This window comes from Trichoderma camerunense (genome assembly GCF_050948025.1).
Source record: "Trichoderma camerunense strain CBS 138272 chromosome Unknown V8C40scaffold_12, whole genome shotgun sequence".
NCBI classification, from domain to species: Eukaryota; Fungi; Ascomycota; class Sordariomycetes; order Hypocreales; family Hypocreaceae; genus Trichoderma; species Trichoderma camerunense.
This window is the reverse complement of record NW_028145358.1, coordinates 454967-481076: the sequence shown is the minus strand read 5'-3', so window position 1 is coordinate 481076 and position 26110 is coordinate 454967. Positions and strand designations below refer to the sequence as shown.

At 51.5% G+C, this 26110-nt stretch overlaps 10 protein-coding genes across 10 annotated transcripts; 7 read left to right on the top strand and 3 right to left on the bottom strand.

The window, feature by feature from the left end:
• Positions 1–79: 79 nt before the first annotated feature.
• Positions 80–819, bottom strand: V8C40DRAFT_249074 (uncharacterized protein). The gene is made up of 2 exons (XM_083216679.1): positions 497–819; positions 80–378 (listed from the first exon to the last, which is right to left on the bottom strand). Exons 1-2 carry the CDS (start codon positions 714–716, stop codon positions 221–223), a joined length of 378 nt encoding a protein of 125 aa, XP_083071585.1. The 5' UTR covers positions 717–819; the 3' UTR covers positions 80–220.
• Positions 820–3234: 2415 nt separating this feature from the next.
• Positions 3235–5248, top strand: V8C40DRAFT_267333 (NDT80/PhoG-like DNA-binding family protein; the record flags this gene model as incomplete). Its single annotated transcript, XM_083219840.1, has 3 exons — positions 3235–4076; positions 4162–4527; positions 4585–5248. The coding sequence occupies 3 exons, from the start codon at positions 3235–3237 to the stop codon at positions 5246–5248; spliced, it is 1872 nt and encodes a 623-aa protein (XP_083071584.1).
• Positions 5249–6191: 943 nt separating this feature from the next.
• Positions 6192–7925, top strand: V8C40DRAFT_249066 (DUF2011 domain-containing protein). The gene is made up of 2 exons (XM_083216678.1): positions 6192–6908; positions 6982–7925. Exons 1-2 carry the CDS (start codon positions 6883–6885, stop codon positions 7811–7813), a joined length of 858 nt encoding a protein of 285 aa, XP_083071583.1. The 5' UTR covers positions 6192–6882; the 3' UTR covers positions 7814–7925.
• Positions 7926–8122: 197 nt separating this feature from the next.
• Positions 8123–12174, top strand: V8C40DRAFT_249062 (FAR11/STRIP family protein). Its single transcript, XM_083216677.1, has 7 exons — positions 8123–9142; positions 9208–9341; positions 9421–9509; positions 9587–10465; positions 10536–10836; positions 10898–11027; positions 11093–12174. Exons 1-7 carry the CDS (start codon positions 8340–8342, stop codon positions 11931–11933), a joined length of 3177 nt encoding a protein of 1058 aa, XP_083071582.1. The 5' UTR covers positions 8123–8339; the 3' UTR covers positions 11934–12174.
• Positions 12147–13678, bottom strand: V8C40DRAFT_249061 (uncharacterized protein). Its single transcript, XM_083216676.1, has 2 exons — positions 12935–13678; positions 12147–12872 (listed from the first exon to the last, which is right to left on the bottom strand). The coding sequence occupies exons 1-2, from the start codon at positions 13396–13398 to the stop codon at positions 12446–12448; spliced, it is 891 nt and encodes a 296-aa protein (XP_083071581.1). The 5' UTR covers positions 13399–13678; the 3' UTR covers positions 12147–12445.
• Positions 13679–14954: 1276 nt separating this feature from the next.
• V8C40DRAFT_249056 (tryptophan synthase beta subunit-like PLP-dependent enzyme) lies at positions 14955–16856 on the top strand. Its single transcript, XM_083216675.1, has 2 exons — positions 14955–15242; positions 15320–16856. Exons 1-2 carry the CDS (start codon positions 15160–15162, stop codon positions 16317–16319), a joined length of 1083 nt encoding a protein of 360 aa, XP_083071580.1. The 5' UTR covers positions 14955–15159; the 3' UTR covers positions 16320–16856.
• A 1219-nt stretch (positions 16857–18075) lies between these two features.
• On the top strand, positions 18076–18817 carry V8C40DRAFT_249054 (uncharacterized protein). The gene is made up of 2 exons (XM_083216674.1): positions 18076–18333; positions 18397–18817. The coding sequence occupies exons 1-2, from the start codon at positions 18311–18313 to the stop codon at positions 18668–18670; spliced, it is 297 nt and encodes a 98-aa protein (XP_083071579.1). The 5' UTR covers positions 18076–18310; the 3' UTR covers positions 18671–18817.
• A 508-nt stretch (positions 18818–19325) lies between these two features.
• V8C40DRAFT_43535 (heme peroxidase) lies at positions 19326–22599 on the top strand. The gene is made up of 2 exons (XM_083222979.1): positions 19326–21485; positions 21547–22599. The coding sequence occupies exons 1-2, from the start codon at positions 19514–19516 to the stop codon at positions 22341–22343; spliced, it is 2769 nt and encodes a 922-aa protein (XP_083071578.1). The 5' UTR covers positions 19326–19513; the 3' UTR covers positions 22344–22599.
• On the top strand, positions 22600–23534 carry V8C40DRAFT_43536 (kinetochore component CENP-S-domain-containing protein). The gene is made up of 3 exons (XM_083222980.1): positions 22600–22887; positions 22951–23074; positions 23207–23534. Exons 1-3 carry the CDS (start codon positions 22855–22857, stop codon positions 23410–23412), a joined length of 363 nt encoding a protein of 120 aa, XP_083071577.1. The 5' UTR covers positions 22600–22854; the 3' UTR covers positions 23413–23534.
• A 730-nt stretch (positions 23535–24264) lies between these two features.
• On the bottom strand, positions 24265–25343 carry V8C40DRAFT_267326 (tryptophan synthase beta subunit-like PLP-dependent enzyme; the record flags this gene model as incomplete). Its single annotated transcript, XM_083219839.1, has 2 exons — positions 24265–25195; positions 25258–25343. 2 exons carry the CDS (start codon positions 25341–25343, stop codon positions 24265–24267), a joined length of 1017 nt encoding a protein of 338 aa, XP_083071576.1.
• Between the last annotated feature and the right edge of the window lie 767 nt (positions 25344–26110).

Genomic DNA, 26110 nt, shown 5'->3' with positions numbered 1-26110 from the left:
GGCCGATTATTGATACTCGTGGGTCACGATTTCCCGCAGATACCATGAGTCAATCAAGCTTCAGCCCATCATCGATGCAAACAGGTTATACAAGTACCTGTAGACAAGGTCCCTTGGTCCCATGCCCATGCTCCACCGTCAACCCGTTTCAAACCCACCCATCCTCTTCATCTTCTCTCCAATAATGGCTAGCAGTGGCATTTGTTGCTTGTACTACTTCTCAGGCAATGTTTCTTCCGACAATGTTTCGGCACGCCCCTCGCTCGCTCCCCCCTTCGTCTTTACTAAGGCGTGGATGAATGGGGGGCCATCGGTGATAGTAGCATTGACTTAGGCGGCAGTCTTGTTCGCGCCGCCACCACGAGATCATCTCACAATCTACCTGATTAGCCGCTCGACGCACTTTGATCGGACGAACACACACGCGAAGGTGATTGGCCCTCTGGAGCAAGCTGGTCTATACACCCTTACTGTGCGATACTTCGTGGGAGAGTACCTATCTTTATCCCCCCTGCTGTTCCCCCCTCGTCGTCGCCTCCTATCTTGACGGGGAGATTCGGCGGACGTGGAACAAATTCCTCGAATAGCAGCAGGAGCTCTCTCTGCTTTGATCCCTTGTTCAAATTTGGGCTTCCCGTGTAAAGCACCAATACCTGCGAGAGACAAAGATGCAGTGATCCATTACGGATAATACGCGGAGAGGGCCAGCCGTTCATATCCACCGCATACACGGGTGTCAATCGGCCGATTTCGAGTCCGTCCCAGCCTTCAAGGCAAAGCAAAATCGGTGCTAACAGTTTACCCTCTCGGTACAAGCGTACAAACGAGCACAACATCGAACATGTGCGAGGGACTTGCACACACGCATCCTTTAGCTTATTTGCAGGTCCAGCTCCCTGCACAGCTTATTGCTACCGCACCGCACCGCGCCACTACCTGGACACCTTCTCCCTCTGGTCAGGGATCCTCCTCCGGCCGTCGAGGTGCGCCTCCACCTTGATCCCTGCAAGTGGCTCTCGAGACCGGCGTCTTGTCTTGTCTTGTCTTGACTTGCCTCGTCTTGACTTCTGGCGCGGCTGCCCTACCTGGTCGCAGTTTAATACTTACGGAGCAGTACGGAGTACTCTACTGTCTTGTCTCTGCACGGCCCTACACGGTTTCTTGGCTCAGAACGTCCACGGAGTACTTTTACAAGCACGGACAAAAGCCGCGTGCAGGCCGGTTCGAGAGACAATTCCAGTCTTTGCCCTTCCGCCTCGGTGCTGTGTTCCATTCACTGCCGGTTTCTAGAAACGAGCTGTCTTTGGCAACAGCACAACTAGCCTGGTTTAATCTTGGCCTCGGAGTATTCTGCCTCTGACTGCACGAGCACCACCTTTGGTTCGCTAGGTTCCGGAATGCATCCTTCAGCGGCTTGTGAGAATCTCGTCTTGAGATGAGCAAGGCGCTCCACCGCACCCTGGCTCCTCGACCTAACCTTTCCACCATGCCGAGCCGGGTAACAACCATGTTTCCTTTCCATCACCTAGCCTCGAGGCGCTGCGCCAGTCATCAGCCCCCCCTGGTGTACGTCTCGGCAGAACCGTCCCCACGCCCACTCGGTACATGCAGAGGCTAGAGGGCGGGCCCTTTTCGACATACCTAGACAGAGAGTGCTCGTAACAGGGAAATCTCGTGCGCTCTGAAAGCGTACTGGTGAGATTGATGTGCGCCCACGTTTACTCCGTCCATGCAATACCACACGTTACAATAACATACGAATTACTACATACCACTTGTACCTGTACTCCGTACCATCAGGTACTAGCAGGGTTAGCATGGGCCATCAGCAAAAAGCCCCCGAATGTGCCTCTGTCTGTCTTCTTGCACGCAAAACAGAAAGGAAAGCGGACGTCGCTCTCAAGGGGGGAGGGGTGTACAAGCACAGCGAGCACTACGGAGTAGGCATTCTCATTTCGAATCAGGGAAAACAGCCCTGACCTTTTGAATAATTGGTAGAATCAATGTTCAAGGCGTTGCTCATGTCTCGCGTCGGACGGAGTTGCGGCCCACCGTTGACCAGAAGGAAAAAGGATTAGAAGAAATGACTGGTATTCTGTCCATATTTCGGGTCTCACTTCTGCGGTAGAGATACAACGCAAGAAGACAACGAAAGAAAGAGAGAGAGAAATCGCAAGTCTGCATGAAAAAGCAATTTGAGATGTCGCCCCGAACAAAAAAGCAAAAATAATGGCCAGAGAGAAAGAGATCGCGGGCACGCCCCCCCTGGATATGATGAACAAAATGGACGAACAAGGCCGGCGATACATATGCTCTCTTGCACGAATTTCGGGCATGCACGATTGCTGGACCGGATGTCAAAGTCCAAAAGCTTGCAGGGAATCCCTGGGATCCCCCCTCAAGCGTCTGATGAACGAGATCCGAGTTTGGCCCCCTTCCACTGCCGCCGCATACCCCCGTCCTCCTTCCAAGAATGGCTGCATGCACGGTAACTTACTGGGCTATTTTCTTCACAAGTCCACTGCGTCTGACCGGCGCTTGTGTCAAAGAGTCCGAATCGATTTCAACTTAGCCTTACTAGAGTCCTTTTGCTCGTGAAGAGAGCATGGATCTTGGGCCGGAGTGGACCAGCGTCCCTGGGCCTTCTCCGTAGACAGAAGGCCATTCTTGTATTAGGTCCCGTCCCTGGGGTGCAAGGACCGATAGCCCTCACCGGGTGTATCTGCCCGCAAGCCCGTCATGGACCATCTGGCCATCTTTATAGACGCACACATATGCGCACACACACATACAGGTACGCACTTGTGGGTAATAATAGGATCGATATCCTACCACTCCCGCTTCAGTGCCGGGCCTTTTAAATCTGCCAACCACTATCTACCAACCGCTCCCCTCCACCATCTGCCGTCCTGAAGCTCCATTTAATATCTGTGGGCATGCCTCTTGTTTATCATCTTTCACATTCTATCCTGTTTACAACTTCTTCATTCGAACACATCGGTTCTTCTACTTAAACGTCCTCCTTCCTTCGAGGAACGCTCTGAGCCAGCCTACCTACTACTAAGTGGCAAAGTAAAAACACAAACTTCGTTGCCTATCTCTTTATCTATTGCGACATCAGCCCCTGAATCCAATCATCTACTCCAAACAAAGTCTCGTCGCGGCATCCTCAGCAAACGTAAAGACACAGAGGGACATGCGCCCATAATGACAGCAACAGCATACCCAGTAACCATGTCAGACCTTAGAGGAGAGCCTGCCCATTCTAGTTTCTGGTCCACCTACAACGGATCTGCTCATCTTGCCAACAGACTCGGCACGACAACCATGGACTCTGGCTTTCACAGTTCGGCGTCGGCATCCCCTCTTCCAGGCCGTCCTCGCAGCGGCCATGATCAGTCCTACTCCTATGGGCGGTATTCCCAGGAAGACTCTATTGCGTATGATCGCCACTCGCAACAGACCCTGCCCGCTCAGCATGGCTACTCCAGTCTTAAGAGGCCCTTCTCGCAAACTGAACCGGCCGCATACCAAGAAATCGTCCAGGACTTGCGAGATGATGGCTCTCGTTTGACGGTAAATCAGGATCACAAACTGCTGGCTTTTAGGCGGACACAAGATAAACATACCATCGTGGATCAACAAGGCCGGGTGCAGCAACTGGAACTATCGGCTCAGCTCCATGGCATGTTCTTCCTTTCCGAGATGCCTTCGACCGCCAGCGATGGAACTGCTCTACAGCCCGAATTAACCTGCTACCGACGGAACCTGTTTCAAATTAGCGGCTCTCTGATTACCCCAAGAGGACAACTCTCTGTGGTAAACGAGAGTAATGAGACACTTCCAGTGTCTAACATGGAGGTCGCCATATCTGCTATTGAATCTGTTGATGGCAACCCTGTTCGCCTCATTGTCATTCCATGGAAGACTCCCCCACCCAACGCCCCCGAAATCAACCAGACCCCGGATCAAGAGCCTGCCGCTCTTCCCTTGATTCCTTTCCAGGATGATGGTTCTGAGCCTGAAGGCGACTACGCAGTCTATCCCATTGGCTGGCGTCGACTGCAGTTCAGAATGTATGTTGAGCCCCTTACTCTCCTTCTAACTACTCTCCCTTTTCTCCCCTGCCCCCTTTTGAGTGTATGCCTAATGTTGGAACAGTGCTACTGCAAACAACGGTCGACGGAAGGAGCTTCAACAGCATTTTGTGCTCCACCTTAAAGTGTTTGGAACTTTGTCCGACAACACTAAGGTCGTCTTGACGGAATCCACGACGGCTCCTATTGTAGTGAGAGGCCGCAGCCCACGGAACTTCCAGGCTCGTAAAGAGATTCCTCTGCTTGGATCGAGCGCTGGCTCAAGGGGCCAGGCTTTGGTGGAGACGGGCTTGGGCGTTGTCGCTGGCGCATTAAGCGTGAAGCCTCAAGAGCTCAAGCGAAGCGTGGACATTCAGGTGCCACGCTCAAGTTTTACCTTTAGCTCCCCCAAGGTCCCTGGGAGTGGACAGCTGAGTTCAATGAGATCAAAGTGAGTTGACTCAAGACGTAACTGTGGTATATGTTTCTAACAAGGATGACTTTGAAGCCAATACTCGACATGGAGTGCCAGCAGCAGCAACACCTCTATCTCCCAAGTCGCTTCATCCGGCGCAGGGAACTACCCCACAGCGACGATGGGTGCTGATACGTATTCCAAAGTGTCCAACTATACTTCAGACCCTCAGGAACTACCACTTCAGTCCGCGATACCACCCTTGCCCCTTTCGATTGGGGCAAATGAGCAGCCGCCATCAGCTCGTGGGCAGTACACCTACGTACAACAGCCAACTTCAGGGTCTCAATTGCCGACCAGTACGACCACATCAGCAGTCAGCGGTCATGCAGATAGCGCTCTGAGCATTCCTAGATATGTCGACAACGGACGCCCAAACAAAAGCCCCCGACAGAGTGGACAGCAATCCGTCCACGCTACCAACTCTATAAACAACAGCGAATCGCCTGAGTATCGATACGGATCATCTACACATGGTTCGACCTCTTCGAGGGAATACTACCCACCGTCACAGGCATGGTCTACTTCGGCTGCGGGGGAAAACAGTTCGAGCACAGCTTATGCCAGCGCTGACGCAAGGCCGTACTCTTTCCCCCACGAGCCTTACAAGGCGGGGACGGCAGCTGCATCATCGGTCAAGGCTGAGTCTCGTGGCTCCTTTGAACCCATGCACAACTACTCATGGAACGCAAACTAAGGTTTTCAACATCCTTCAAGGCATCTAAAGGGCAATGCTCCTGGCTGGTAATACCATGCCGCTGCCTCTTTGGCAAGCTGTTTTCACAGAGTATATCACTTCAACTTGACCCCCTTTTTTTTTTATTTTGGTGTAAATTATGGCGGATTTTCTTTTCAGGATGATGGGTTGGGTACGTGTATAACGACGTTTTGATTCTGCGGCGTAATAGGCGAGTCTTGGGAGGGATTTTATTTCTTGGGAGGATTCATTTCTACGGAGTATATGCATGCATATATATACGCATACGTATACGCACATGTGTACGACTGTATATTTTCGTGTGTGTGTATGTATATATTAGGATAGCACATGGACTTTGGATATGCAGGTCATGGGAACGGTGGCAAAAATGATTCATCTGGTATGGCGTCAAGGTCGTCGGAGCCACGGGCATGAAGTTACCTATGGCTTAGGTACTGGGCGACGCTGAGATACCACAATACAAGCAAGTTCTGATGGGCCGATTGATTGCTGCTAGCGAGATGAGTGCTTATGTTGAAAAAGGTTCGTTTGACGCCGTGATTGGGCGACAACCAGGCGGAACAAGGAGGTTGGGGAGTGAAGCACATGTAGCTACGATGATGGCACTTTTGTTTAGAACGCACTTTTCAGACTATTTGTTATTCCCCTATGATTGCCTAGGATGAATCGGGGAAAAGAAGAGAAAACCACGGCTCAAGATTCACAAAAAAGCCGCTCTGTATCGAAATTGCGGTGGTTAATTTGCGTGAAAATGGCCTTGGCTCGCATGGGACACGCCCACATGAGATGTGACCCAAGGGTACAACCTGTAAGTTGTGTTACACGGCAGGACAAGTTCCGTTTTTTTTTCTCCCTTTGACTTTTCTATTTTAGCACGGCGGCGTGGTATTGGAGAGGGTAAATTCAAAATAGATTAAAAAAAAAAATTGTAATTTATAATCTCCTCATGCAGGTTATTTTTTTTTCCCTGCTTAAATTGCCTTCTCTCGTGCATTTTGCCCGAGTTGGATTTCGGAGCGTGGGGGCCGAGATGGAGGTCTTGCGGACCGAAGGTTCCTTGCCTCCGGCTTTTTAATTTTTCTTTTATTTTTATTCTTATTTTCTTTATCTAAGAGGAGGAGTTGCGGATTCTTGAACAAGATCCGAAAAAGGAGGGAAGTTGTGAAGAGGATGGATATAGGGGGTGGGATGTGGTGTGAGAGTGTATGTGTGACTTGATGAGGTCTCTTGGAGGAGCCTTGAGATGGCGTAAAGTATGAGGTACTTTGTTAGAGCGCTCAAGCGTGAGCGTTTAAAAGTACTGATTACTTGTGTAGCCGGGAGCGTGCTGACTGCAGCCATGTACTTTGTACTCTTGATAAGATAAGCCGCGCCGCCTAAGAAACTGCCGGGGGATTTTCTTTTCACAGCCTCGTTTTATGTTGGTTTAGATTTGATTGAGACATGATTCGCTGAGGCGCATATCAACTGCATATACCCATTTGTTTTTCATCTTATCTCGAATTTGGAATTCTGCAACGCCGATTGACTGCGTCTAAATATAGCCCGTGCTTGGCCATTGGGGGCGAAAAAACCCGACATCTCATCTTTTCCCAGCCCGGAGAGCCACCATGTTTGAGTTGCCCGATGCAAAGAGGTATGAGCTGCCGTGTTTCCCTCGGTCGTATTTATCTATATGGTAAACATGTGAAAGCTAATTCTGGGAATAGGGTCCGACGGGAGGATCTACATGCATCGGATGAGTCTTCGTGGAGCGAGAGTGAAGGAGATGCAGACCGGGAGGCATGGCTCAATGCGCAAATCGCCAAAGCTCTTGGAATAGACGACAGTGCATTTCGTGCGCCGAAACCACAGGACACCTTGCCTGGGCCTAACAGGCCTCAGGCTAATGGTAAAAAAGAAGACGACGGACTCAGCTCTGACTCGGAGAGTGAACCAAACACTCCTGCAGATGAGTCTGCGTCTAACCAAGATGCCGAAGCTGAGGATGAAGCCTACACCTTTCGGCTCTTTAGTACGGCTGGTCCGGCGCCAAAAGTTGTTCTTGAGAACCACGACAGAGTTGTAGAAGGCAAACTTGCCAGAGGTAAGCCGTTATCATACTACCTGGTAACGGACCTGCCGCCGGAGAAGAAACACCAATATGAGATGGCAGCAGTGAGTGGAGAAGACATTCTTGCGCGATCTAAAATAAGGGAATGGGGTCTTGAACTCCCCTGGCGAGTCACAAACATCAAAGTCACGAGAAAAGCCCGCCCGGGAGAAGGAATGAATCTCACACGCGTCGACGATGAGCAGCAGGCGAAGAGGAAACGGCTGGGGAAGAAGAGCAGAATAGCAATGAGGAAAAAAGCGAGGACAAAGGAGCAGGCCGAGGCTGCAGCGAAGCAGAAGATGGCTGATAAGGAGGAGCAGGTGAAAGAGAAGAAGAAGAGATTGAACAAGTTGAAGAAGGCGAGAAGAAAGGCAAAGAGAAAGGCTGGGAAGGGCGAGAATGGCGGAGGTGATGAGTCTGAGGACGGCTCTTCTGATGAAGAATAAACCAAGCATCACGGAGGAATTTTGTACTGTATATACAACGCTTATGTAAATAATTGGGCAGTAATCCAAAGCCCTTTGAGCGACTCGTTTTATCTTTTACTGAAAACCAGGCATAAGGCTCGCCAAATTTCGAAGCTGAATTTCATCTGGCAAAAGTGATGCTGTTGCAGGTAGTGCTTTGGAGGTACCTGTCTAGCACTTGACGCCGCGCCAGTACCTCAGGGGACGTCCAAGGTGGTTCAGCCAATTGGAGCTCCGCTAGAGCTCAACCAAGACCCCTCCAGTTACAGAGTTCAACCACACCTTAACATCAAGCTCCAAACTTGGGAGCTGCAGCATTGAATCACCGGCACATGACCAGCATCAGCACGCGACAAAACTTGTCTATTGAGCATCTTTCATATTCTTCGTTCAAGTAGCTGTATCACGCAGCCTCCATGGATTAACCAACACCCCTGAAGACGAATCTTTGGCGGGACCCCGCGATGTACCACCAGTAACGAGAAACCGCCACGTCCCTTCGTCCATGATGAATAGTTTGTGGCCTTCAGCGAAAACGGCCCAGGCGTCGTCGAACGAGGCCTCTGCCGAGGCAGTGGAGGAGGCCATTGACTACTCCGCAGACGAATCCGCGATTGACGACTCTCCAGCCCCATCGCCGGCTCCATTGTTGCCGCCACTCTCGTCGTCCAGAGGCCCCCTTCAGCAGTCCCAACAACAATCACAACGGCAGGGCGGCAGCTCGACGATGCTTCCTCCTGCAGCCTCGGGCGGTAATAACAATACAAATAATGCGAATCGGGCGCAAATCCCACAGCATGCCCCCACCGACTCCCTGTCGCTCATGCAGCTGCGGCGCATCGTGGCCACGGTTAATGCAACTGAGCCCGCGGCATATGATTTTGTATATTCAGATATGGCCCCCCACGCCGAGGAGATAGACGAGTGGTTCGTGTATCAGTTCTGGCAGTGGGTGCGTCTTAACGCGGCGCAAAAGGCCTTTGAGTGGCACTGGAAGCACGAGTCAGGCGGCAAGCATGGCTGGGACGATGCGGACCACGACACGAGAGCGAGATTTATACAGGGCGCCATTGCGGGCGTGCAGTCTAACGACGCGGCCTTGAGGGCGAATTCGATTGGAAAGATTATGTATCTGGTGTTGGGGAGATGGGGCGATACCGCAATGCCTCACGCGACAGATGAAACGAGCCGGTCCATTGCAAGCATCCCTCAGTTGCAGGCGATTAAGGCAGGCGTGACGTGTTTGACGTCGCTGGGAGGTTTATCGGTCGTTTGGGAAGCGCTGAGGAATGTTTTTGAGATCCATTGGTACGGTTTGTGGCTCGCACGTGGTGCAATTGCTTAATGTGTCGACAAATGTCTAACGTTGATAGGACTGGCGAGATCCAACAAGCCAGTGCGCAGGATGCCCAGGACGAACTAATGAATCTTTTGACAATTATGTATATTGTTGTTCAGGAGACGTTGAACGACCCCGAAGACATGGCGTCGACAGAAGCAAAATTACGTATGTATCATAGATGTTGCGGCCGCGCTTCGTCCGTGGCACTGGGAAGACGTGAACGATGCTAACCTGGGATATTTAGTTGAGTTGAACCCCTCATTGGTTGATTTCATGATGTTGGCGACCTCCAAGTTGAGGTGGGATGAACAGAGCACCATGCCTCATACTCAAGTAAGAAACCCATTGCAACCTCTGTCTGGTACTTTCTGTGCTTTTCGGCGAGATGATCACTGACAAATCATGCATAGATTTTCCTTTTGTTCTGGAAATCGATTCTTCTTGTTTTCGGTGGAACCAAAGACCTTGAGCGTGTCAAGGAAGCCACCAGCGAGCTGACGAATGGAGACAAGACCAAAGATACAATCACAGCAAATCCCTTAGACTATCATGTTTTCCGCCAGGAAATAACGTCGAAATACCCGGCTTATGTCCCTCCGCAGCCCCTGATACCACTGGAGGCTGACAACCCATCACTTCTTCCACCTCTGCCTAATATTGCGAGCCGAAACGGTGCCAACGGCATTATTCCACAACCACCAAATGTACAAATGGGAGGAGCGTCCATCCTTAACCAGCCAGTACACATTGCCACCCCAGCACCATCACCACCGCCGTCTCCGGGAGTCGGTGGTAAGGGCGGTAAGAAGCAAAACTACCAGACTAACCAAAATTTTCCATTCATGTATCCTCCTCTTGATGCCACCAGTAACAGCGCTGGCGGGAAAGGTGAAGCTGGGTATGGCAATCCTCTAGTCTCTAGAAAATGGGAGGGCAGCGATATTCCCGCCTCAATTCTCGAAGCGGGACAACTGTTCTCTTCGCGTGTCAGGATGACCCGAGCGACTCGTCAGCTCTGGGAGGAGCGAGAGCGATTCCTCAAATTTGAGCGCGGCTGGGAGACTGACGATGATGCTGACGAAAGCGATAATGATGATATTGAGGAACTTGATCTTAATGAGCTCACGTTGGAAGAGAGAGAGGTGTTGCGTGAACTAAAAGTGGAGGATAACAAAGAGAAGAAGAAGAAAGAACGACCATTTCAAGGCCCTGAGCTTGATCTTGGCCCTCAACCGGATAGATTGAGCGAACGCGACAAGCAACGGCTCATGGCGGTGGAACGTTTCTATGTAAGTGTACCCTGCTCTCAACTTCTTCATTTGCTCGCCTCCAATTCACGACTAATGCCATCCTTTGTAGAGCGATGCCTTGCCTCACCTTCAATCCATAGTGATTGTTTTGCTTCGTCCCATCCTTGTTAATGTCACGGCCATAGTGACCCAGCAGCAGAATCAGATGGCTGGGATGGCTAATAGGGCTAATAATCCCGGCGTTAATGGCCATGGATCTCAGAGGGGTATGGATATGGGTGGACAAGGACAGGGAGAGCAAGATGGGGAGCCGACTCCTGAAGAGATTGACGCCACTCGAACAAGGGAGATTACCTCAAAGGCTATGACGGCGATTCTCTTACTCTTGCTGAAGTGGCTCAGACTCTCGCGTGGGTATTATCGAATAAGTATTGCGTCAAGTACGATTCAGCTAACAGGTTTGGGTCTCAGATGTTCTCAAGTTTGAATACTTGACTCAGCTTCTGCTGGATTCTAATTACCTCCCCTTGGTCCTCAAGCTCTTTGCACACCAAGACATTCAACAAGTGGTCGACAGTAAGATGGATCATGTTGAAAATAGGTAAGGAGAAACAACCCACCCGCCCCTGGATACGACGAACTTTGTTTACTTACAATCGCCTGTAGCTTCTTCCAATTTTGCAACATTCGGTCAAAATTTAAGGATAAGGCCGAGAGCGATGCCGACAACGAGGAAGATGATGTGGATGAAGAAGACGTTCATGGTGAAGATGAAGACAACGGGCGGTTAGCAGGAGAAGACAGCGGAGATGACGCAGCACCACCGCCGATTAAGAGGCAACGGGAGCTGGAGGAACCGGTTGTGGACCAGATGGAAGATGTGGCTGTCGACAGCGAGGAACAGGTCCCGATGAGACCAGAGGTTGACGAAATGGGGCTGCCCCTGGGCAATCTCCCACTGGAGCCCATCACCGACTTTTCGAGGAGGAACTTTTTCTCCCTGATCAACTACCTCAGGGTGATGCAGAAGATCTGCAAGAACAAGGCGCACCGCAACTTGCTGCTGGTGCAGTATAAGTCATCCACCATCCTCAAGAAGTCTCTGAGGGTACCCCAGCCCGAGCTTCGGCTATACACACTCAAGCTCTTCAAGGGCCAAGTGCCGTACTGTGGTCGTAAGTGGAGGCAGTCCAACATGCGAGTCATCACCGCCGTCTACCTCCACTGCAGGCCCGAGCTCCGCGACGAGTGGCTCGCAGGCAGCGACATTGACGCCGAGGTAGACTCGGCGCTGCCGCTGGAGCAGGCGCTGCGGAGCTTGACGCATTGGCTGAATGTGCGGAGGTACCCGGAGAAGATTGCGGCCGACATTCGCATCGCCATGAGGGAGGAGCAGGACTTCTTCTCGAGGGAGCTGGAGAAGGTGGATCTGAACTGGACGGACTTGATGCTCAATGGGGATGATACTATGAGTGAGATGGACCATGGGGAGTCGACTTGGGGATGAAAGATGAAAATGATGGGTTGTCGTTGGTGGTCGTGAGGGGATGAATAGATTGGCATCAACTTTGTGGAGCGAGAGCGTCGAGTACTTTTTCACTGAAAGCGACTCATGGTTGAGACACCGATTATACATAAATACAAGAACTGACTACATGCACTTATCACAGCGACTGGTCGGCGTACGGAGTGCGTATGTAGATAGATAGTAGATATACATCTGTGATTCATTACTTATTAATTTTTGAGCTGACAAGTCATAACTCTGGAGGTGACTATCCCCCCTATGTCTACGTGGCAATTGATATCCGTTCATGTTTGCAAATACCCTCCCCAGCCCATATATTCTCGTTAAGCACAGTAAGGCTATTGTGCCTTTCCTGATTGCTCGTTCATCGTACATTGATACAAGTTGTACATGTTGTGTTTTTTTGGTGTTTTCATATTTTTTTGTGCTTGTTAACTTGATTCAGCCCTCTGTGGTATTACCAAGGCAGAAGCGTCAAGCTCATAATGGACTTAATGCTGAGCAGAGTCGTAAATGCCATCCTCATAGCGGTAGTTAACCGGCTGTCCATAACCAGCAGTAGTATGAGGAGCCGTATATCCACCGGCCCCCGTATACGCGGTGTTGTTGTTGCCGGTGACGCCGGTGTACCCGTACCCAGTCTCGTACTTGGGGTTATAGTCGGTGTGGTTGTACGGGTTGGAGATGTCGTTGTTGTCAGTGTTGAGCTGGTCGGGCTGCGGGTGCTGGGGCAGCATGTTGCCCTCCTCGCTGCCGTCGACGACCTGGCGGGAGCCAAAGATGCGTCCGAAGAAGCCGCCCTTTCGCTTGCCGAAGCCGGAGGTGTAGTTGTTCTGGGGGCTGGGGCCGAAGCGCTTCTCCTTTTGGTGGTGGCGCGTGAGGGCAAATTCCATGAGGATGGAAAATGCGAAGAAGATGCTGGTGGACGAGTTAGTATGTTTTTGAGTCTATATAGGAGGTTGTGTAAAAGGGTTGCTTACATTGCGATGATGGACACGGCGAGACAGGCTGTCTGCAGTCTGCAAGCCGTGTGGAAGCTCGGTAGTGTGGTGAAGCCCTTGTCAGCCGAGACAGTGCTGTCTGACTGACCCTTGCCAAAGGGCGTATCGAGCACGCCGTTGCATGAGCCGGCGCCGTTCTTGTTGGCAATGGCGACGTAGATGAAGGCTCCGATGAAGCAGACGTCAAGCACGACAGCCAAGAAAGCCGTCAGCGTGTGACCAGCGAGACAGCAGAGCATCAACAGGGCCAGCAGCGTGTACAGAGTGCCTGCTCCAGAGATGCCCTCGACGGCTCGGAGGCTGGTGGCGATGGGCAGCTTGTGGTTGTGCAGCGTTGCGAGGAAGTAGGAGTAGATGGCGAGCACGATGGCGCAGCAGCAGAACTGGATGCCGCGGATGAACCACTGCACGAATTTAAGGCCGAAGCCTAGTCCTGCGCCCATGATGGAAATTTTGTTGCTGAAGTGCGATGAAGAAGAATCAAAGTTGTCGGTTATAATTGGTGGTGTGAGAGTGAGGTTAAGGTGGTGTGTGATATATGCAGAAGGATGAGAGATGGTTTAGATAGATATGAAGGTGGAAAACCTCGGCAGGAAGAAGACGAGGAAGAGCGGTAAGAAAACAACCGGAATTAATAAAAACCCGTTACGATCGTTTCTGTAAAATAACAACAGAAAGAAGAAAGAGATGCACGAGTTCGAGTCAGTTGGACGAGAGGAAAAGGAAAAAGAAGAGCCGATTGTCGAAGCGATTCTCCATCAAAGTGTGGCTCACCAGAGGGGCACATGCTTGTGGCGGGGAGGAATCGTCACTGGATGACGTACTGGAGGGTCTTCAGTGGTTGGATGCTTGCGTACGAGTGCCAAGTACGTACCGGGAGGCTGTGGCTGAGACGAGGCCATGTGGGGGTGTATATTTGGGGCTGAGGCTGGTGCAGCTGAACTAAAGACGGCGAACTGCTGGGGAGATCTTTTTTACTTGGTTGCTTGGTCCCTTGCGTCAGTGGTGGAAAGGCTATTTGGGTAGCTGGAGGCAGCCAGTTAAGAGGGAGGAATTCGAACAAGATTCCGGATCAGATGCTGCCGTGATGATCATTACTAAGTAGGTGCTAACACTAAAGGTGAACAGGGCAGGCGAGAAGTGTATCTATCTTGGTATTCAGGTAAATAACGGCACATAAATGGCAGCCTACTAAGCATAAGTGAGTGCATCGCAGTATGGTTACCTGAGGTGGTTAGTGACAGTGAAAAGGTTTCTGTCGGTTGAGCCTGAAGAGTGTGGCTGTGCAGTCGAGTTTACTGCCAGCATCGCCATCCTCCGCGCAGTGTGGCAGAATTGCTAACTGCAAAGGACCGAATGATTTTTTTTCTCAACTGCAGCACCATGATTTTGCAGTCCAATTGAATCCAATTAACCACGACTCAGTTCATTATTCGAAAGAACACAGAATGAAAAAGGATAGAAATTGTCTCACTGAAAAGAAAAGATACAGGGTCCAGTGGAGGAGGATCAAAAAAACGGGAAAAAGTCAAAAAAGATGGAGACGGATGGAACCCAACACAAGACAGGCAGTATGAGACACGCAGCTCGTTCACCACGTTGCGGCTTAAAGATCTTACCTGCAAGGGCAAATCATAATCCATTGGATGACGCTCGTTTGTCCACCATCGGAAAAAAAGCAGCGTCGATCAGAGACATGCAGATTCAGGCACTAACAGCCAGAAAAAAGAGACGCCACGCCACGTCCTCAAACAGGCGTTGTCAACAATTAGTAGTCAGAAAGCCCATTGTCGTAATCCTCCTCTGTCGTCGCTGTAAAACGACATTTTTGACAGAAGGGCGCATGTAAGTCAAAGGCGTGCATGAATCACGAACCAACAGCCCGTAAGACAGTGAAACAGAACGTTCTAAACGCTTCTTTGGGTGGCAACCCCTCATTCTGACTAGGTACCCGTCAGTAGTCGGTTCCTTAGCTCGAGATGGAAATCTTTTATCGACTTCTTATATATCAACGAGATAGTATTGAACATATTGAATCGCTTCAACGCTCACTCACTTGTCCATTCCAATCATTGTTTATGTCTTTTCCCCGGTATAGAACGTGACCAATCAGGATTTAGCAAAGCGTATTTTGGGCATCAACATCACTCACCGAGAAAGCATCGGATCCCATTCATCTCTCCTTACACTCTCCATCAACAACCATGGGGTCAGAAATCCACACAAAGATCCCCTACATCGAAACCCCACTCATAAAATCACACGCTCTCTCAGAAGTAGCTGGCTGGTAAGGATAGAATCACTCACATTGAGTTCCCTCTACTTGCAATTCGCCCCCAAAGAAAGACACTGACATGACTTCAGCAATGTCTTCCTCAAGCTAGAGAACCTCCAGCCCTCAGGGTCCTTCAAGTCTCGCGGCATAGGCAACTACATGATGGCCAAACTCACCGCTCAAGGCGCAGACACAAGCAAGGTCCATTTCTACTGCTCATCCGGAGGCAACGCTGGGCTGGCCTGTGTCCATGCCGCCATCACTCTGGGATGCCGGGCCACCATCGTCGTCCCGCTGTCGACTTCAGCCTTCATGATTGACAAGCTGCGACAGGCCGGTGCCACTGATGTGATTCAAAAGGGGGCCTCGTGGCAAGAGGCAGACGACTACTTGACGGGCACTCTCATGGAGGAAGCCCGTACCAAGGGAGACGTTGCCATCTATGTACCTCCATTCAACGCTCAGGAGATTTGGGACGGTGCCGCGGGCATCTCGCACGAAATTGCAAGACAAATTCCCACCATGACTAAACATTATCCAGTGTCCATCGAGGGCGTGTCAGATGACGATGTCACGGCACGCATTGGCAACGTCGATGCCATTATCTGCAGTGTCGGCGGAGGTGGCCTCTTGTCCGGCGTCGTGCAGGGTCTCGACGACCTCTCCATGCAACAGACTCGAGTCATTGCCGTTGAGACTCTCGGAGCAGACTCTCTCCATCAGGCAGTCCAAAAGCGCGAGCTGATTACCCTGCCCGCCATCACTAGTCTTGCCACCACCCTGGGAGCGAGAAGGGTCTGCCAAAGGGCCTTTGAGTACGGACTCCGTGAGCAGGTCTCAACCGTGGTGCTCTCCGACGCCGAAGCCATTGCCGCCTGTAAGCGGTTCGCAAGCGAGGAGCGCTTCCTGGTCGAGTTGTCGTGTGGAGTCGTTCCCGCGGTGGTGTACAGCGGGCGGCTGAAGGAGTTGATTCCCGGACTCAACAAGAATAGTGTGGTTGTGCTTGTGATATGTGGAGGGTGCAATATCTCCTACGAATTACTCGAGCACTATGTCACAAGCCAAGCAGCCGCGGCACACACAAGCTGATTAGCCCGCAAGAAACGACAAGGAGATGGCAACGGAAGATGAATCTAGACTATTCGCCGAGCAAGGGACGGACCGTGGTATCCCTCCGTGATACATAGAAAGGTGGCGAGCCGGTCAAGAGAAGTGTAAATTTAGACATGAGTGAAAGGCATCCACCCCGTTCCTGGTGGTATTAATCAATGTTACCGTGGCGTACGGAATCCTCCGCTGGGTGTCTTTTGTTGCCCGGCTAGGCCAGGAGGACGCTCTTGGCGTGTCACTATCGGGTAAAACGAAGAACAAAAAGAGACTGGACTATTGGTTAGTGGTCATATTTCATTTAATTTGCCGCGTGCGCTGTATTAGTATTGATCCGTTCGGGAAATAATATGATTAGCGAAGTCATCTATTTGGCGACCCTCCAAACAGTGAGGCTGATCGATATGAGATGAGCACCTTGGTAGTTGCATTGCGGAGGAAGGGACCGGAATCTCGGCAAGCTTCTTGGCCGAAGGAAGAGCCATTGTAGCCTCATCATGGACAACTTGGGATGTAGAATGAACAATGGTGCGCAGGGATTGATGGTTCTCGGCCTTTGTCTCTGCTGCTGAAGAGGTTCAGCCTGCAGGGTCTCCAGTAGACTCATCACACATGTTGCATTGCGAACCGAATGAACTGAACTGAATCGAGCTGCATGGTGGTAGCGAGGCCGCGGAAGCCAGAACCATGGCCAATATCTGTGGCGAGGACCCGTGAACGGCCGGGATCTGGTCAAGCGATTGCCCACGAGCAGCGGAGAGGGTGTGGCCGGGTTGCGGCTCACCACCTGCCCCTCGATGCAGGCAAACGGGGCCGTGAAGGAAATTGTGGTGTTGTTCAAAGGTCCAGCCGCTCCGCCCACTTACATGGTGGCGCATCTATGAGTACTCTCGCATGTATGTACGTCGTTAGTGCCTCCGAACACGCACGAGTTCCCAAAGAAGAAGACGAGGCATGATGAAAAGTCTGGTCAAGAGAAGCCTATGCCGTGTAACCTATTGCTGGTTGTGAAGACGGTCTGGAGTGTGGATTCGAGGTTACCTGGGGTTGGTGGAGATTGATGGCGTTGGGGGCGACAAAATAGTCGAGACAGCCAGCCGCAGAGGCTATTGCCAGCATCTGCATCTGCATTCACAACTGACCGGTGGATGATTTGAAAAGCAAGCTGCTTATTGGCCGGATGTCGGATGGAGACAAGACTCAATCGGTCATGGGTTGCGAGTAAACGTGTAAAGAGAGGCATCGATTTTTCTCAGTCGCATTGTGAGGCTGCATCAACAATCTGCTCTCCGAGGCAGCCACCCGCGGATAAATTATTGCTGACGACCCATTGCATATGCACTGGTTAGGCTGGGCATTGTTGATGCAAAAGGCCAAAATACGAGAGATAGCTGGGCCTGGTGCAGTTGTTCTTCTGCATCTCTTTGGTTCCATTAACAACATAGCCACGCTAGTTGTGCCGAAGCCCATGCGGCTAGTATGAGTATTCTCAGACTGTCAGATAATAGAGGAGCCTAGAATTCTTGGGTGTGATTATTGGGCCCATGGACCGGTGATTTGTTGTTTGTGTTACTCAATCAACAAGGTTGGTCGTAGTACAAAGCAAAATGCGTACAGTACGCGTAGCCAGCATTCATTCATTCCCCTTGGTGGCTTGCGGCACGACCCATGCGATGGAAATCACTTGCTTGCAATACTGTAGCCCGTCCTGGGCCTCAAGGTTTGCGCTACGGCTGGCTTCCGAGTGTAATCCATCACGCTGCCCCTGGTGAGCAACTGGGCTACTGTCGATCCGGTTAAAGCTGGCGCGATATCCGATCCTCTTGACCCTCCATTACTAGGCCTAGGAGCTTTTGATAACGCCAGTGGGTTTTAGCCGCCCGTCCGATGTCCATGTTGATGTTAATGGATACGGATTTCGACAATGCCGGCAGGCGGATCAGACGGGATGGCGATGGGGAGAATTCAATAATATGGTCTGGTGCCTGTTTCTGTACTGTATTACTGTGGTCAGTCAGTCTGTGTGTGTGTGCGAGTGGGCTCTTTTCTGCTCGTTCACCTCGTCTACGCTGCCAAGACAGACGCCCCTGGTCAATAGCAGAACAATCAATACTAGCAAGCATCTGCAAGTGCCTGCAAGCATCAGCGCCGTCTTTTCAGCTGCCATCCCGCCCTCCGTGCCGTCCGAAAAAAGCATGTCGGTGACTATCGACTGTGCCCAGAAAGCAATATTGCGACCTGTGCCTGTACGGGAGCTGCACTGCACTGCTGCACATGGCACATGCCGCCGGACAAGAGCCAAGCACAAACATAATGGAGGTGGGGAGGTGTGAGTGAGCACGGGCTCTCGATCTGCCTCTTCAGCCCGCAGCGACTATTGCTAGAGATGTTAGTTTCGGCTTTGACTTTTTTGGCCCTTGGTGATGGTGAGAGTGAGAGAGTATGAGTAAGTATGTGCTCGTACAGTAAGAATTGTAAACAACAGCACGACAACTGGAGGCTTGGCTATGGAAGGACGGCATCTGCGGGGCGTGGATTATCTCTTGTTTCCTTCCCTCCAGGCCTTGTGCTTGGCACAATGTCCACCAAAAAGCCCTTGGCTTGGGGCCTGAGAGTGCCTGAAGTACCTGAACGGTGGACTAATGCAGGTCGGCTGCCAAAAATACGAGAACGACCTGAACAACTCAACCCTTGCAGCCAGCATCTCTCCAATCGACGGCCTCAATCCCGCCACTCCGGGCTGAAGACAAGGGTGTAGAGCCTGCAGAGCCTGCAGCCTTTGACGCTTCTGCGAAGCCATGGACGACGAACCAGTGCAAGAGCTGCAGCTCCATCGCACGACTCTGGCCCGATACGATACGGCTGCAGCTCTCACACCCTCCAGTCAAGACTCTACTCTCCTTGTCCTTTTTTCTTCTCTATTACTCTTTCATCCTCATCGTCATTTCCTTTCTCTCTCTCTTTATTGTCTTCCTTAAAAGGCGATGAGTCTGCCCGCTCGTTTTCTTGGGATTTGAGGCCATCCACGCTCGCTCGCTTGTGCGTGTGTCGAGATAGAGACAGCGACACAGAGACTCTACTGCAATACGATTTGAGCTGTTCCCACTCGTTTTTTGTTTTTATTAAACACAGTCTCTCTATTGTCCATTGAGCATCGAGTCTTTCGCAATCCCACCATGAAGTCAACAGCTGCCTTGGTGGGCCTTCTCGGCCTGGCTGGCTCAGCCCTGGCTGATCCCACATGGCCCAACGCAGTCGACGAGATTGAGGAGATCATGACCCAGCTCCAGTCGTTCCGCGCCCGTAAATTCGCCGATACCGTGAACCCATGCTCCAACGAAGCGTCGGGGCCCGGCCGGCAGAACGCCGCTGAGTGGCTCCGGGTCGGCTTCCACGACATGTCCACTGCCAACATCAACTTCGGCATTGGTGGTCTGGACGCCTCGCTCCAGTACGAGCTGGACGATGGCGAAAACACCGGGCCCGGCCACAAGACGACACTCGAGTTCATGGCTCCCTATCTCTCTCCCCGGTCCAGCTTGGCTGACCTCATCGCCCTGGGCGTCTACACATCTGTCCGCTCTTGCGGCGGCCCTGCTGTGCCAATTCGTGTTGGCCGTATCGATGCCACCGGCAAGGGACCTACAGGTGTTCCCCAGCCCCAAAACTCTGTCTTCACCTTTCAGCAGCAGTTTCAGCGCATGGGCTTCAGCACTCAGGAAATGATCCAAGTCACCGCCTGTGGTCACACTCTTGGTGGCGTCCACAACACTGAGTTCCCCGATATCGTTCCCGCCGGAACTGGACTCGACGGCGAGGCTGGTCTCGACAGCTCCGATGCCGTCTTCGATAACAAGGTCGTGACTGAGTATCTCTCCGGAGAGACCCAGAACCCTCTTGTTGTCGGCCCATCTGTCAAGATTAGCAAAAACTCCGACTTCAAAGTTTTCAATTCTGATAACAACGCGACCATGGAGGCCTTGGCCGATGCCGATACCTTTACCTCTGTCTGCAAGACTGTCCTGCAAAAGATGATTGAGGTTGTCCCTCCGGGCGTCACCTTCTCCGACCCGATTGTGCCTTACAACGTCAAGCCGGTCAACTTGCAGCTGACCCTTGCCAATGGCGGTACCACTCTTCAGTTTACGGGCTTCATCCGTATCAAGACCACCGGCCTTGCCAAGGGCAGCATCTCCAGCGTGACCATCACTTACAAGAACCGCAAGGGAACCACTGACTGCGGCCTCAGCTCTTGTGTCATCACTGCCACGGCTCAAGGCACCAGCCAAGGCTTTGATGATACCTTTGACTTCTTCCCCTTCACGGCCAACATCCTTGCTTCTTCGGGTATCTCATCCTTCACCGTCACTATCAACAACGCCGACGGTACCAAGGACATCCACGACAACAACGGAAATGAGTACCCTGTCCAGGATGCCATCATCTTCCAGGCTCCCCAGAGCTGTGTGCTGGGATCTTCGGGTGCTCTGACTGCTGTCGCTGCCGTCCGCAACGATCGCCTGAGCCAGGGTGCGCAAGCTAAAATCTGGTTCAAGACTCCCCAGACCACCAGCCCCGTTCCTCTCTTGCAGAGCACTACCGTCGACCTCCAGAAGGGTCAGTGTGTTGGGTCCTACACTTTCTTCAACATTGATACCACCATCCAGGGTGGTCTGGCCTACGAGGCATATGTCGATGTCATCAACGGCAACCAGTCTGACAGCTTCAAGTCTCTCGCCAACATTGGCGGTACTTGCCGTGACTTTGCCAGCCCGGCTGCCTGCAACGGAGGAGATGATGGATCCGGTGGCACAACGGGCCTCCCAACTATCCCAGCCACTACCACCGATGCCGTACCAACTACCAGTGAGCCTGCTACCAGTGAGCCTGCTACCAGCGAACCTGCTACTAGCGGCCCCGTCACCACTGCGCCTCCGACAACAACAGCGCCGCCCACAACTACTGCAGTTCCCACTCCTACTCACAAGCCTTCAGTCGACGGCTATGTCCTTGTTTCTTGCTGGACCGAAGGCGATGGCGTTCGTGCGCTTGCTGGCACTTCCTACGCCAATGACACCATGACTCTGGAAACCTGCAGAGACTTTTGCAGCAGCTATGTTTACTGGGGTACCGAATATGGCCGCGAATGTGAGTATTTCATCCGTACACGTCTTTGAATATCATTTGTGCTAACCAATGTGTGACTCAGGTTATTGCGGTAACACACTTGCCAAGAGCAGTGAGGCGGCCCCCATTGATCAGTGCAACATGGTCTGCGGCGGTGATGGTAGTGAATTCTGTGGTGCCGGCAACCGTCTTGAGCTGTACTCAACCACCGTCACCCAACCGCCCACTCCCACCGGCACCCTTACTCATGAGCCCACCGTTGGTGCCTATACGTTGGTGGGCTGCTGGACGGAAGGTCAGGGCGACCGCGCTCTGGGCCAGGCAGCTACTCAGGCAGCTGACATGACCAACGAGGCTTGTGCTGAGTTCTGTTCCGACTACAGATACTTTGGTACTGAGTACGGTGACGAGTGCTACTGTGGTAGCTTCCTTTCCACCTCGAGCTCAACTGCCCCCCTTGCCGACTGCAACATGCCCTGCAGTGGTAACCAGTTTGAGTACTGCGGAGCCAGCAACCGCCTTGAGCTTTACATCAACGCCAATGTTACTGGCGGAGAGCCTGAACAACCTGCTGCTGCTGGCGACTTTGTGTTTGTCGGCTGCCAGACGGAGGGCAACGGCACCCGTGCCCTGACTGGCGCTGCCACTGCAACAGGCACCATGTCAGATGAGGCCTGTGCCGACTTCTGTGCTGACTTTACGTACTTTGGCACCGAATACGGCAGCGAATGCTACTGTGGCAATACCCTGGATCCTTCATCTCTAAAGGCTCCGGCGTCTGACTGTAACATGCTTTGCAGCGGCAACGAGCTCGAGTACTGTGGTGCGGGCAACCGCCTGTCGCTGTACACCAAGAAGCCTACTGAGCTTACTGAGTAGATGTGTGAGAGATGCGACTATAAAGGGAAGAGCCTTTTTCGTTCTCATGGTAGATAGAAACAGTTGGAGGGTAAGGCGTCGGGATTTGTTATATGTTGGCAGCTATATTACCACGGCGTGAAGGGATTTATGTCTCTGGGACTAATTGGATTGGATTCAATGGCGGACATTTAGGGTTTGAAAATCGATGTGAGCATTGGATGAAATGCTCGCACGAGGATATGAATGAAACGAATATCAATATCTAAGCATGACTTGATGAATCATATCTTGTGATGTGTGTTATCGCATTGTCCAACTCATGTAAACGCCTTTTCGAAACAAATGTCGTCGCCAGTAGCTTTACTGCCCAATCAGTACTAGTGCAGCCACCCCGCGACGCGCTCAGGCAATTCACTTCACTCGAAAAGCATAACCTCGCACTCACTCTCACTCTCACTCTCACCTTCACTTACACTCACGCCATTGTCCATATCAACACTGAGGAATTTCTCTAGACATCAGAATCAACATGGCCGACACGACGCGCGAAGAAGATCGTGAAGTATGAAATATTCATCCATCTCTCTTTATCATATAGTCAGACGAGCTCATTGTAAACCACTAGCGCCTCAAATCCGCCCTCTGGTACGCCGTCGGGCAAATCGTCGACGAAGAATGTCTAAAGCGCAACCGCAATGCGACACCCCAGTTTATCGGAGCTCTGACGGAAATGACCTTGTTACAAATAGGTGAGTGCAAGTGCAGAACAGCCTCATCGAGGAAAGAAGAAGCAAGAATTGAACAGGGCGTGCACTGTGTATAAATTCACGTGTATACATTCCTGTTGAATGCGGTGAAAAAGAGAGGCTTACGCTTCACAGAAAACGTAGCGATTGATCTCGAAACTTTTTGCAATCATGCTGGTAGATCGACTGTTACGACGGATGATGTGCTTTTGTTGGCGAGGAAGAATCCGGATTTACATCAGATTATGAAGACTTATGTGGACGAGATCAAGGCGGATAAGGAGGCTGCGGCGGGGAGCAGTCGGAGCGGTGCTGCGAAGAAGAGTAAGGCGAAAAAGTAGAAACGGGGGTTCCCTAATTTCTGAGTGAAGGAAAGGGAAGAAGACGGGGGTGGTAGGTTTCCCTTTGCTAACTGTGGCTGATGAATTGGGAGAGAAGCTGTCGTCGGGAGAGGGAGCGTGAGCGGTTCAGCTCATGATTATGGTCCTAACTGATCATGCTATTATCACCATGGGACTTTAAAGAAAGTTTCGTCTTTCGGATCCGGGACTCGCTTTTAACGTCGGGCGGCTACGGGATCTGACATGCACACGCCCCTCCCTTCTAATGCTATTCAAAGGAACGTCAGATCTCATGCGAACAAGTTGGCTATGGACTCTGCCGATATCGCTCTCTACCGACCTTTTTCTTTGCGCTCTCGTCGGAAGAATGCATCCGAAGCTAGAAAGCCACGCGGACGGGAGGATACGGCAGTCATGATATTACGAGGCTCGACAGATCTCCTTTTCTTCAGCAGGGGGTCAAAGACGATACAACTCATGACGGAGCTGGCGTTGATTTGGAGTCGCTGGGATACTCACGAAAGAATCAAAGACACCTTACCGTTAAAGGGGTCGCTATTCGGTGTTAATGGGGACATGTCTAGATCCAAGATCCAAATTCAAGGGCAGCGCGAGTTCGCCGTTAACAATCAGAATTTCGGCATTTATTAGAGAAGAAAATAACAAACCCCAAAAACTAAGTCCATCAAATAACGCTGCAAAGACGGTCAAGAATACCATACAAACGCCCCTCAAGATGTTTATTCGCTCATTACCCAACATTTTTTAAATCCCAAAATTGAATACTTCTCACATCGAGATCATGGATCATCATTCGTTAACCTTCATTAACAGAGATTGTGTCTTCCGCTATTACACCTTGATGGTAGTAAGAGGACCATATTCTTCTCGGTAGAGGTCGAGAGTCCTGAGCGAGACGCCAGAGCCTCCACACACAATCATGACAATGTTCTTCTCTGCCCATTGAGCGTCAGTCAAGCCCTTGCCGAGCCGCTCTCTCAAGTCGCCTCTGTATACCGTAGCCAGCGCGGCGCCGCACGAGATCTCGACGACTAGGCGAGCATCGTCGGCGAACCGAACGCAACTGACTGCGGCATCGGCATCTGAGACGACGACGTTTTGGGTGTTTGATGCCTGAGACCATTTCCATGTCTCTTCAGAGACGCGAGAAACGCCCAGCGAAGTGACGATGGAGGTGATTTCCGGCAGTGTGACGTGGGCGTTAGCCAGGATACTGGCATTGAGGCTATCAGCACCTGCAGTTTCGACGGTGAGGACATGAGGCTTCCGGCCAGACCAGCGGAAGCTTTCAATGCCCTGCATCAGGCCGTTAAACAGGCCACCACCACCTACGCTGCAGACGATGCCGTCAATGGGGACATCAAGCTGATCCCGCAGCTCGCCAACAATAGTAGCCGCGCCATCCCAAATGTGCGGATGGTCAAACGGCGGGACATAAAAGCCGCGAGGGTCCTTGGCGAGGAGGTTCTCGCGGAGGAACAGATCAGCAGCGACCAGGTTCTTGCCGACCTGAAAGACACGAGCGCCGAGATCAAGAAGCTTTTGCTTGAAGATCTTTGAGGCCGTCTCGGGGATGACGATGGTGGCGGGTTTGCAGAGGGCGGCGGCAGAGCTGGCGCAGGCGAGGCCGGCGTTGCCGCCGGAGAGGCAGTAGAAGTGGACGTCGGGGTTGGTTGCGACGGCGTGGATCATGAGGTTGCCTATGCCACGGGACTTGAAGGAGCCGCTAGGCTGGAGGTTGTCGAGTTTGAGATAGATGTTGCTGTTGGGGGAGTGATGTTGGTAAGCTGACGAAGATATATGCATATATAGACAACAACTTACCAGCCAGCTACGCGGCTCAATGGACGACTGAGGATGCATGGCGTCTTGATCCAGGGCAGCTTTGCGTCTGGAGAGATGGATCCCATTGTGAGATGATGTGTTGATATGACTGACAAGAATATGTGAGGAAGAAATCAGAGGCTCAATTATATAGTAAGGCAGTTGAGAAGCAAGTAATTATGATGGAGAGTAAAAAATGGAAGAGAATATCTGGGGAACCAAAGCTCTTGATATGAGCTCAACCTGAAGCTCTCTCCTCTTTGATAGCGGAACACCACGAGTTCACGAGTCCAACAACGGCCCGCCACAAACCGAACGAGTTAATAATGCTTTCCTATGTATCTTCCATGTTATTTTCTTCATGCTTGTGTCGTTTACGAAGCACACTCCCCCTCCCCTTTTTAGATGACCAACGCCGTTGTTATTCGAATGCCAGACGTGATCATGTGGTGGAGGGGGAGTGTTGGAGACGAGATTGGAGTAACACGGTGAATGAATGACATGTAGTTAGCTCGAACTGTATTTATCCGTATTTAGTAGTAGTATTCCATTGGCAGAATTGGAGTAACGGTTTCTAGAAGCTTGAGCGGAGGTAATGACCCATGGATGTGTGGAGGGAAAGATTTAGCGAGGAGCTTGGTACGGATCTAAGGGGAATGCCTGCCACTTTGGATAAAGGAAACCAACGCCGTTCTGCTTCTTTTGGAGGATCCTGAGGGTCAAAAAGATGGATAGATACATGCCTTGACGGGTAAGGGATGTGCCGATGGCGGAATCTTTGGAAGTCTTGGATAGGATCTATGTCACCGCCTGAGTTACGAATGTACCGTACTAATGAGACGAAGCTTATAGA

Bases quoted from the DNA above. Each gene is read 5' to 3' on its own strand.
- V8C40DRAFT_249066 (XM_083216678.1), top strand. From the start codon at position 6,883: ATGTTTGAGTTGCCCGATGCAAAGAG. The intron at 6,909-6,981 runs GTATGAGCTGCC...TTCTGGGAATAG, and splicing joins GAGTTGCCCGATGCAAAGAG to GGTCCGACGGGAGGATCTAC.
- V8C40DRAFT_43535 (XM_083222979.1), top strand. From the start codon at position 19,514: ATGAAGTCAACAGCTGCCTTGGTGGGCCTTCTCGGCCTGGCTGGCTCA. The intron at 21,486-21,546 runs GTGAGTATTTCA...TGTGTGACTCAG, and splicing joins TACCGAATATGGCCGCGAAT to GTTATTGCGGTAACACACTT.
- V8C40DRAFT_249056 (XM_083216675.1), top strand. From the start codon at position 15,160: ATGGGGTCAGAAATCCACACAAAGATCCCCTACATCGAAACCCCACTC. The intron at 15,243-15,319 runs GTAAGGATAGAA...ACATGACTTCAG, and splicing joins CTCTCAGAAGTAGCTGGCTG to CAATGTCTTCCTCAAGCTAG.
- V8C40DRAFT_249062 (XM_083216677.1), top strand. From the start codon at position 8,340: ATGATGAATAGTTTGTGGCCTTCAGCGAAAACGGCCCAGGCGTCGTCG. The intron at 9,143-9,207 runs GTACGGTTTGTG...TAACGTTGATAG, and splicing joins AATGTTTTTGAGATCCATTG to GACTGGCGAGATCCAACAAG. The intron at 10,466-10,535 runs GTAAGTGTACCC...CATCCTTTGTAG, and splicing joins TGGCGGTGGAACGTTTCTAT to AGCGATGCCTTGCCTCACCT.
- V8C40DRAFT_249061 (XM_083216676.1), bottom strand. From the start codon at position 13,398: ATGGGCGCAGGACTAGGCTTCGGCCTTAAATTCGTGCAGTGGTTCATC. The intron at 12,873-12,934 runs GTAAGCAACCCT...CTCGTCCACCAG, and splicing joins GCCGTGTCCATCATCGCAAT to CATCTTCTTCGCATTTTCCA.
- V8C40DRAFT_249054 (XM_083216674.1), top strand. From the start codon at position 18,311: ATGGTCTGGTGCCTGTTTCTGTA. The intron at 18,334-18,396 runs CTGTATTACTGT...CTGCTCGTTCAC, and splicing joins GTCTGGTGCCTGTTTCTGTA to CTCGTCTACGCTGCCAAGAC.
- V8C40DRAFT_249074 (XM_083216679.1), bottom strand. From the start codon at position 716: ATGAACGGCTGGCCCTCTCCGCGTATTATCCGTAATGGATCACTGCAT. The intron at 379-496 runs GTACTCTCCCAC...CTAATCAGGTAG, and splicing joins AGCAGGGGGGATAAAGATAG to ATTGTGAGATGATCTCGTGG.
- V8C40DRAFT_43536 (XM_083222980.1), top strand. From the start codon at position 22,855: ATGGCCGACACGACGCGCGAAGAAGATCGTGAA. The intron at 22,888-22,950 runs GTATGAAATATT...GTAAACCACTAG, and splicing joins CGCGCGAAGAAGATCGTGAA to CGCCTCAAATCCGCCCTCTG. The intron at 23,075-23,206 runs GTGAGTGCAAGT...TACGCTTCACAG, and splicing joins AATGACCTTGTTACAAATAG to AAAACGTAGCGATTGATCTC.